This window comes from Psammomys obesus, unplaced genomic scaffold (genome assembly GCF_907164565.1).
Source record: "Psammomys obesus unplaced genomic scaffold, mPsaObe1.curated_primary_1811, whole genome shotgun sequence".
NCBI lineage: Eukaryota > Metazoa > Chordata > Mammalia > Rodentia > Muridae > Psammomys > Psammomys obesus.
Genome location: NW_026589732.1, coordinates 8643467 through 8654619, shown reverse-complemented (window position 1 = coordinate 8654619; position 11153 = coordinate 8643467). Strand labels below are relative to the sequence as shown.

General features: G+C 37.0%; 1 protein-coding gene across 2 annotated transcripts in view; it reads right to left on the bottom strand.

The window, feature by feature from the left end:
* Positions 1-9139: 9139 nt before the first annotated feature.
* The window catches only part of Smc2 (structural maintenance of chromosomes 2), a 46717-nt gene continuing 44703 nt past the window's right edge, over positions 9140-11153 (bottom strand). For both annotated transcript variants that reach the window (XM_055605388.1, XM_055605389.1), the window contains one exon: positions 9140-10894. In XM_055605388.1, the coding sequence (XP_055461363.1) occupies positions 10751-10894 (144 nt within the window). In that variant the 3' untranslated portion in view covers positions 9140-10750. The remainder of the gene's footprint in view (positions 10895-11153) is intronic.

The window sequence follows — 11153 nt, the reverse complement described above, 5'->3', positions numbered from 1 at the left end:
AATTCAAAAGATCCACACTGACAGTCCAGAAGTCCAAGCTACTTTGTAGATTATGTTTATAAATTTACCGGGAACCTCTAAAATTGATTAAATCTTTCTTTTGGCTGTGAGGCCACTACTCTAATTTTGTTTATTTCCTAACCAAAATTCTATAATTTATTTACGAGGCAGCAGGAGGAAATAGGCTATTATTTTGAGTTACGAGTTAAACATTGGAGTCTACGGGGTCTAAAAAGTCTTCAGCAGAGAAAAGGCAGGTGAATTCTGACAGCCGAAGGCCCTGCTGCCAGCAAGGACTGCATCATGTGTGTGTTGATGGGATAAAGTCCAAGCTACAGGGTTACTATGAAAACGCGCACCTAGCCACCTCCTAAGCAAGGCTTCTGCTACACTTGTCAGTCTCTCCAGCCCCTGTGTGGAAGCACACCCCTCTCCTAGAAGACAGCCCAGCGAAGCGGTTCCCTCCAGGAGGAAGCTGGGAGGGTTTTATACCAACTGGACAAACTTGGAGCCTCACAATGGGGTCATGAGTGCATGGTTTCATAACAGTATGCGTGCGTTGGTGATGACTAGAGAGGGCAGAACAGATCAAGGGATCTATGAAATCATGGCGGTGATGAGCTGTCTGAGAGGACACAGCTACCAGCTCCCACCATCCTCATTGTGACCTCTGCATGTGTCACAGTGGTTCTGAGTCTCACCCATAGACCACATTTTTCAGCTCTGTCTGACTTAAACCTAAACAAACCAAGCTGGAAGAGAATACTCCTTCCTTCTGTGGGTCCTGGCTCAGCAGAATTCCAGTCTAGTGTGAATATGCACTAGCATAGTGGTCTGAGACAAATTCCCCCACTTCGCCACCTCTTGATTTAGGCAAAATAGTCAAGGCCAAATAATAACAGATTAGACAATATAGTGAAGTAAGTTAATGTGGGATTAGATTACATAGCATATGTAATGTATATACATAAAACAAGTGGGGTTTTTTGTTTTAAGAAAGCTCACTTATAATGAGGGAAAAGATAGGGGTGGGGGAATGGCTGAATTCTGAAAAAAAAAATACTTAGCTCAATGCTCATTTTGTCCCTTTGATGTCCCTCACATCAAAAAGTTATAGTATAGGTTGCTTACAGGCTTCCTTTTTAAAGCCCCAAAGAAAAATATATTGTACAAATTTACATTCCCACCAGCAGTGGAGGAGGGTTCCCCTTTCTCCACACCCTCTCCAGCATGTGTTGTCACTTGAGTTTTTGATCTTAGCCATTCTGATGGGTGTAAGGAGAAATCTCAGGGTCGTTTTGATTTGCATTTCCCTGATGACTAAGGATGTTGAGCATTTCTTTACAAGTTTTTCTCTGCCATTCAATATTCATCTATTGAGAATTCCCTGTTTAGCTCTGTACCCCATTTTTAATTGGGTTACTTGATTTGTTGCTGTTTAACTTCTTAAGTTTTTATATATTCTGTCAGAATGTAAACTTGTACAACCACTTTGGAAATCAATCTGGCACTTTCTCAGACAATTAGGAATATAAGACCCAGCTATACCACTCCTAGGCATATATCCAAAAGATGCTCAAGTATACAACAAGGATATTTGCTCTACCATGTTCGTAGCAGCTTTCTTTGTAATAGCCAGAACCTGGAAACAACCCGGATGTCCCTCAGTTGAGGAATGGATACAGAAATTGTGGTACCTTTACATGATGGAGTATTACTCAGCAATTAAAAACGAAGAAATCATGAAATTTGCAGGCAAATGGTGGGATCTAGAAAACATCATCCTGAGTGAGGTATCCCAGAAGCAGAAAGACACACATGGTATATACTCACTTACAAGTGGATATTAGACATATAATATAGGATAATTATACTAAAATCTGTACACCTAAGGAAGCTAATCAAGAAGGAGAACTCTGGCTAAGATGCTCAATCTTCATTCAGAAAGGCAAATGAGACGGTCATCGGAAGAGGGAGAAAACAGGGAACAGGACAGGAGCTTATCACAGAGGGCCTCTGAAAGCCTCTACCCAGCAGGATATCAGAACATATGCTGAGATTCATAGCTAAACTTTGGGCAGATTGCAGGGAATCTTATGAAAGAAGGGGGAGACAGAAAGACCTGGAGGTCTTTCCACAAGGAGACCAACAGAACCAAAATATGTGGGCACAGGCAGGGGCCTTTTCTGAGACTGATACTCCAACCAAGGACCATGCATGGAGATAACTTAGAAACCCTGCACAGAAGTAGTCCATGGCAGCTCAGGTTCAAGAAGGTTCCCCAGTATTAAGGGGATCAGGGCCTGTCTCTGATATGAACACATGGGCTGGCTCTTTGATCACCTTCACCTGAGGGAGGAGCAGCCTTACCAGTCCATGGAGGAAGACAAAGAAGTCAATCCTGATGAGACCTGATATGCTAGAGTCAGATGGAAGGAGAAGAGGACCGCCCCTATCATTGGACTGGGGAAGGGGCATAGGCAAAGAAGAAGAGGGAGAGAGAATGGGATTGGGAGGGGAAAGGATGCTACAGTTGGGATATAAAGTAAGTAAACTATAATTTTAAAAATGCAGGAAGCTTAAAATAAAAAATATATTGCATATTTCACTTAAAATTGTCAAAATCTTCTCTTCATAAGACACTTTATTGTATTCTGGGGTAAATTTTAGGAAGAAATTGGAATTTAGAACAGCTGGATTATTTATTTGGCACTATTTTCTAGGAATTTATGAATTCATGTTGGAATTACTGCTCTCTGATATTCAAAGGACATTAATTGCACCATTTCTTAATCTTAACTCCATTGAAATCATGAGTAGCTACCACATGAGAACACTTACTATGAGTGGGTGTACTATCTCATTTAATCCTTGTAAGTCTATTAAGTGATCTCTCTTACTGTTCACACTTTACAGAAACATGTAATTTGGCTAATAATAAGATAAATCTACATGTGTAGGTAATAGGGCAGGGTTGGGATTGAGATTTCTGTGTCTCAAATCTTTGTTTACACCCATTATGCCATTAAATCTCAGCAAAGATGGAAACTCTACCAAAATTTATTCTCTTAGTGAGCTATAAAATAATAAAAATTGAGTGCATCAAATGTCAACTTGTTCATTAAGACATGAAGTACAAACAATATAAGAATGATAAATCACAGTTGACTTCTTTTTACAACCTTGGTGTTCCCTGAGAAAACTAAACTCATCAATCTTCCTCCCAACTAATCTTTTCAACATTAATGATTTCCTAAAGTAAATTAGAAACTGAGAATTAATGAGTTTTTCTTCTTAATGACATAAGCCTCATATCATTCCAGTTTCCAAACCAAATTACCGGTTAAGTTATCAAAGAATGTGTGGATCACAGTCCTCTATGGGCCTTAGTTAAATACAGACTTTAATAATTAAAATTTCTCACTAAAGTAGACAATGTTCATTCTCAGGAAAAATTATGTGCTTTATCATAGAAGCCTCATTTCCTGGGCAGTGTAAGGATGTTTGTTTCTTGTCATATTTTACTTGATCCGCAAAACATATGCTTTCAATGTAAAATATAGCTTGTATACATTTTTAAATACACAATTATAATTTTCAATGAGCCATATACAGAGATGAATTAATTCATGTCATTTGCCTGAAATGCCAGTCAAACTGGCAGCTTGTTCACCCTTTTGCTGTCCTTGAAGCAGAGCACAGAATGTCAAACCCACAATGTCATTTAGTGATGCCAATCAGAATAGGAACCACTTTCTTTTAACTAGGGGAATGAAAAGTAAAACTGCCCCAGATTTGTCAAATCATTTCACAAAGTAACCATACCATTAATAAATCACTCAGTTCCTACAAAGAGACCAGCATTCCCCGTATCACATTTATGAGCAAGTTGTTATATTGGAGAAAGATGACTAAATCAAAAGACTTGGAAACTTTAAGTAGTCCTTGAGAGAACTAGGTTACTTGAAGTATTATCTTTCTAGTTACTTTATGTGTGTGGGTTTTTTTTTTTTTTAATTTTAAAATTATACCCTTTCAGGAAAGTCAATACTAGAACAGTTCAACAATTAACTTTTGTGCCAAACTGACTAATCTGGATACATTTGAAAACTTCAAATACAAGTTAAGGTGTAGAATACCACAGGGAAAGAATAGCACAGAATAGTATCAGAAGAGAACTAAGTAGATGACCAATGATATTTCTTTCATTTCTAAATGGTTGTTTACTCTGGGAACAAGATGACTACAGTGTAACTATAACTCAAAGACAATTTCAAACAAAGTCAAGAGATTAACATATATGAAACACAAATAATTAAATTGAGTGTAAACCATTGTCTTAAGTCAGCTTCCTCCAGGAGCCAGTTCAAGCAATGAGTTTGGATTGTTGGCTGTCTATTGAAGAGTTCCCTTAGGAATGATCTCTGTAAAATAGTTGAAAAGAGATACGACTGGATAGGGAGGAAGTCAATTCCATGAAGGACTGAAGAGAGCTCCAGCCTACTCTTCAAGAGTTGCTTCAGAGTTAGAACATTCCAGCGCTGAAAGGTTGTGTTAAGAAGACTTGACTTTTCCCATTCTATGTGTGGCTTGTCACTTTGTCAGAAGCTTCTCAGTTTCATGAGGTCCCATTTATTGTTTTTCTTAGTCTCTGTGCTGATGGTGTTCTGTTCGGAAAGTACTTTCTTGTACCAGTGAGTTTCATGCTAGTCCTCACTTTCTTACCATGAGATTCTGTGTAGATGACCTTATGTTAAGGTCTTTGATCCATTTGAACTTGAGTTTTGTGCAGGGTCATAGGATGGATCTAATTTGGACCAAATTCATAAATTTGGACTCTTCTTCATGTATCCATTCAATTTGACCAGCACCAGTTGTTGGAGATGCTTTCTTTTTTCCAATGTGCATCTCTGACTTCTTTGTAGAAAACAGGTGTCCACAGGTATATGGATTTATGTCTAGGTGTTCGATTTATTCCATTGATCAACATGTCTGTTTTTGTGCCAATATCATGCTGATTTTATTACTATAACATTATCATACAACTTGAACTCAGGGATGGTGCTACTTCCAGCAGTTCTTTTATTATTCACGATTGTTATATATATCCTGTTTTTGTTTTTGTTTTTTATGTTTCCATATGAAGTTGAGAATTGTCCTTTTAGTATCTGTGGAAGATTATGCTGGAATTTTGATGGAGTTTGCATGGAATCTGTAGATTGCTTTTGGTATGGTGGCCATTTTTATTATATCATCCCTACTGATCCATGAGCATGGGAGATAACTTCTATCTTCTGATATCTTCTTCAATATTTTTTCTACACCTGAAAGTTTTTATTGTACAAGTCTTTCATTTGCTTAGTTAGAGCTACTACAAGATATTTGATGATTTTTGGAGCTTTGTCAAAGATTTTGTTCCCCTCATTTCTTTTCCAATCTGTTTATTTTTTGTATATAAGAAGGTTAATGACTTTTTGTATATTAATTTTGTATCCTACTACATTATTAAATGTATTTACCAACAGTAGATTTTCTTGGTGGAATTTTAAAATCATTTCCTTTAGTTGTCTTATTGCTCTAGCTATAACTTCAAGAACTCTATTGGAGAGAATAAAATGGGCAAACAGTCTTCCTTATTTTAGTAAAATGGCTTTGAATTTCTCTCCCTTTAAATTGATGTTGGCTATGGGCTTGCTGTAAATTTTCTGCCTTTGTTATGTTGAGATATGTCCCTTGTGTCCCTAATCTCTCCAGGGCTCTTCATCTAATGAGGTGATGCAGTTTTTGTCTTTCAAATTCTTTATACAGTGCACCTTGTTAATCAATTTACATATGCTGAACCATTCCTGTATCTTTGGGATAAAACCTGCTTGATCATGGTGAATGGACTTTTTAATATGTACTTTAATTCAGTTTGTAATTATTTTATTGAGAATATTTTTTTGCATGTGTACATGAGGGTAATCTGTAATTCTTTGCTGGGACTTTGTGGTTTTGGTGTCAGAGTAATTGGTTTTGTAAAAAGAATTAGGTAATGGTCCTTTTTTAAAATACTGTGGAATACTTTGAGGTATATTGGCATTTACTCTTCTGTTAAAGTCTGATAGAAATCTGTGCTAAAACCATCTAGCCCTAGGCCTTCCCCACCCCCGAACACACACATCCTGGTTGGGAGATCTTTCACTACAGATTCTATTTTTCTGAGGATAATATGTCTGCTTAAATTGCTTATCTGATCCTAATTTAAATTTCCTAAGTTTTCTCAATTGAGAAAAACTCTACCTCTTTTAGATATTCCAACTTTGTGGAGTGCATGATTTTAAAGTTTGTCCTTATGATTCTCTGGATTTTCTTGATATCTGTTGGCATGTCCTTTTTTCATCTCTAATTTTGTTAATCTGGATTTTTTTTTCCTGCCTTTTAGTTACTTTGGCTAAGGATTTGTAAATCCTATCGATTTTCTCAAAGAACCAACTCTGTTAACATTGATTTTTTTTACTGCTTGTTTATTTGTTTTGTTTCTATTTTACTGATTTCAGCCCTGTTGAACTATTTCTTGACATCTACTCTTTTCTTAAGTGTTCTTTTTGTTCTAGAGGTTTCAGGTACATGTGTGTTTTAATTTACTAACATTAGAGCTCTACAGTCTTTTTTTAATGAGGATACTTGTTATTATGAACTTTTCTCTTAGAACTGCCTTGTGCCCCGTATTTGGGTATGTTGTGTTTTCATTTTCATTCATTCTAAAAAGTTTTAATGTCTTATTTACTTTGTCTTGATCCTTTTTTCATTCAGTAGAGAGTTGTTCAGTTTACGTGAATTTGTAAGCTATCTATTATTGATAACTAGCTTTAATCTGCGGTGGTCAGACAGGATACAGGGTATTGTGTTAATTTTCTTGTATCTGTTGAGACCTGCTTTGTGTGAAGTTTTGTCATTTATGAATTTGGTGATTTTGATGTCATCAATTTTGAAGAAAGTTCTGTGAGGTAATGAGGTTTATTCTTTTCTGTTTGGGTGAAATGTTCTGCATTACTTATTAGGTCCATTTGGTTTGTGTCATGATTTAGCTCTAGCATTTCTTCTTTTTGTTTTGATGACCTGTTTATTGGTGAAAGTGCAGTACTGAAATTTCCCACCAGCACTCTGTGAGGGTCTCTATGTGATTTAGGCTGTAGTACTGTTTCTTTAATGAAGTTGAGTACTCTGTGTTTAGTGCATAAATGTTAACAACTGCAGTATCTTCTTGGTGGATATCGCAAATTTTTCCTCTGATGAGTCAATGTCCTTCTCTATCACTTTTGATTAGTTTTGAAGTGTATTTTGTTAGACACTAACATGCCTGCACTGGCTTGTTTTTATTGATCATTCCTTAGATGTAGACACACCCACAGCAACCCCTGCCACGATGAGACACAATCTTAGGCAAAATAATTCTTGGGAGCTTAACCAAAGCCTGTAACAAATGCCAGCAGAAGACTCCCAAACAGTGGCCCTCCCAGCAAGTAGTCCCCCTTTAACCAAATATACTCCCCCATACCAATCAAACTTTACTAAATCAACTGTGTAGAATAGTGACAACACCCACAGTAGCTGGTTTACAAACCAAGGTTTCTCCCACAAGCTGAACCACTGTCTTCCAGCCTTCAGCACAATGAACTGTCACAACAAACTCTGCATCTCCATGCCCATGCTAGGAAGACTGGAAGTGCAATCTTGCTGACAGTTGCCCAGCTCACTCAACACTTAGCTTCTTGGTGGCTCTTCCCTGGTAGAGATTCTCAAATATTTTCGCTTCTGTCATCATTCCTGTATCTACCCACATACTTCTATCTGCACACCTTTCTCTGAAGATTAATTGTGCTTATTTGGCCAGTATTTCTCTTTATAGTCTCTATGTAACCAGATGAGCCATTCACCATTACCTATGAGTCTTTGTATATTTTAACTTCAGGTTGTTTCCACACAAAGTACAAGGCCAGGTGCAGCATTTAAATCTTCCCATTAGATTTTTCACTTGCCATCATCTTTCAAGGTGTTCATATCGCCATTACTTTTACTTTAAACGTTATCCACAAGCAGTGTTTTCATCTCTGACCTGAGCTCATGCTTTCTCCTGTCAACTGTCTCTACGGGATTTCCCCTCATACCATGGGTGTGACAGACAATGGTGACTTATCTGGGAATCTTAGGCTTACTGAGGGGGATTTATTTTTAATGCATCAACTTCATCTTAAAATGTATTGTTGCTATTACAAGTTGGCAAAGCTTGCAAAACAGAGCTAAAGATGGGCTCTGGGGCTGTATGATCATTTTCTAGCTCATGGTTCGATGCTCTTCTACAACAGTGGTAACACACCAGTGTAGAGAAGTTGCTGTTGTAGATAGCATAGTCTGGCCTTAGGGATCTGTGTTGTGGATACTGCCTTGTCATATGTTAAAGATGCCTTACTTTTTACCAAGTCATATGGTACATAGGTCAAACAGCATTCCCAATTGTTCAATCTGCTCCCTTTTGGAATCACAGCAAGCCCAGGAGACACTGTTTTCTACTTGGTGATGCAAGGTATAAAATGGAGTAACCTTATAATACTCATCAATATAAAGTTTGTTAGTATAGTCTTTAAAAAAAACTGGCAAAGCTACTCTGGATCAAAATGAGATTCTACTCCAATGTCATGTCTGTCTACTTCCTGCCATGCTTCTTGAAATGACAGTCATAGACTCTAACTCTCTGGAACCATGCGCCTCAAATTAGATACTTTCTTATATAAGTTGCCTTGGTCATGGAGTTTTATCACATTATTCGAAAAATAAATAAGGTATCTCCTAAATCTGGTATCCTTCTGCTCCCAAGTATTTTCGGATAATGCATGGCCATCCTGTGTGTCCACTGTTCCTAGACTCAGCCATCCACTAAGTGTTGTTACTGTGCACAAGTTAGTTAACCTCTGTTCAGTTTCCTCATAATGAATGCTAATAAAGGCTACCTTATTCAGTTATGTGAGGACAAAAAAAATATGTATAAATGAGAAGTGAGTGGTTTCAGTTATTAATGTTAGTTAACTCACCTTTTTATAGATACATGAAATGTCAATTGGATAATTTCATTATATTAAAAAAAACAGTACTCCAAAAATTTAATATGCCTTACAGAAATTTAATATATGCACAAAAATTTAAGAGCAAAATTATACATAACACAAAAAGACTGAAAAGCATACAAGGAAATAATTTACAGACAAAGAAAGAAAAATCACACAAAATAGTAAACCTTATAAGTCATTCAAAAAATGCTGGTTAAAACAGCAATTCAGTGTTAGTTTACAACTGCCTATTCCAAAATATAACAGCTGGCATTGATTAGACTGCAACTAAATCAGAATACTGTTATCAGTGGCAGTGTGAATAAACACAACTGTTTTGACCAACGGTTTGTAACACCCTGGGTAACAACGGACTGTGTAGGTCCATTATCTGTGATCTATACTGTCTGTAGGTCAGTATTTTAGTGTCTCTTCCCTCTAGATGATATAATTGCCAAAATCTATCAGGGTACAAATACTTAAGAGCATCACAGATATGTATGGTAAATGAAGTTTGAGAAATGTCCAACTCAGGGCCTGTATGATGCATCAAAGGAAGTAGAACATCAAGGAATTAAGGCTTAATTATCAGAAAGGAACGGGGCCAAAATATGTAAACAGATTAGATCATACTAGAGCTGTGAGGATTCTAAGTGTGGAGGTGCTGAGGTGGAAATGTAAGAGCTGCAGGTGAGGATCTCAAGGTGTGTATTAGCCCTGTCTCCTACTTCTTAAAGCAGTTTTACCTTTGACCTGGACAAGGAAGGCACCAAGAATTACATCAATCATCAAACTTTTGAGTTATTTTAGTAAAAAAAGGCAGATTTATCTAGGTTTACCAGACTCTTGTAAAAAATACTTTTCATGTAATCTGCTAGGTCCCACATTCAACAAAAGGATACTGATTAGATAAGAATCCTGACAGAAATCTTTAAAAATAGTAGAGGACTTTAGATAGAGCAATCGAGTGTAATACCGTGCATCATGTTCATATACCAGCACAACACAGGTCTTCCGAAGCTTCTATTAAAATATTCAAAGCTTAAAAACACCCAAAGTTCTAGCTTGTGGAGACCAATTATTAAACATACACAAACATGATAGTCCAACATCATTAATATGAAAACATTTCAAGATACACTTCCCATTTGAGGATCTGGCAAAGTATCCCCACAGAACTGGCCTCAAATAGCTCAGTGCATACATAATTGCTATGTGTTCCCTTTATTGGTCCGGCAACTTGTTTTATAATTTTTTTCTGTACGCAAATGACTTTATAAGCAAAAGAAAATTCATTGATACTGCCCTTAGAAATTAAATTAGTTAAAAGCCGACTGTCAGCTATATTTATCCTATAACTTCATGTGTTTCTTCGTATTTTTGGCTTTTGCACACTGAAATTTACCAACTAGGCATATCTCAGGTTCCTTAATATGTAAAAAGAGCTTGAAAAAATGATATACATGCAATAATAGCTACAATAATTGGACCATAATCACACTACGTAAGAAAAATCTGCTCTTTTACAAGCAATAAAAGATTAAGTAAGAAAATAATGTCAGTATTATAGAAACAACTTAAATCCCAAATTCTTGAAAGTTCATATGTATAAAGGTCAAGGTGGGAAGTCTGTACTCTGAACTTCTGGCACATGCTCAGTTCAGTCACTTTCCCTTAGCCTTTGCTTCCTTTCTCCCTGTTTGACTCTGAGTAAATCTGGCTACTGTAGAAACACCATCCACGAACTTGGTTTTGAAGAGGACGTTTGCATTGTTGAACATACCTTCCTTGAGGGACACCACAATGAACTTAAGGGGGAAGAGAAAAAAAGAAAACAAACAAAAACCATTATTTCTTATTAATGCTCCCCTCTCCTAAGAGCTAAGGTATATATTAGGCATATGAGCATGAGAAGCTTTATTTCAAGTTAATGGTCAGGGCTGTCCAACAAACTTCTAAAACATATATCATATTACTGTTGCCCCTGGTTACCTCACCGGAAGGTATCCGACTGCTGAGGGTACCATGAGATCTGGACAGAGGATCTGAGGGGTACTTGCTGATTCT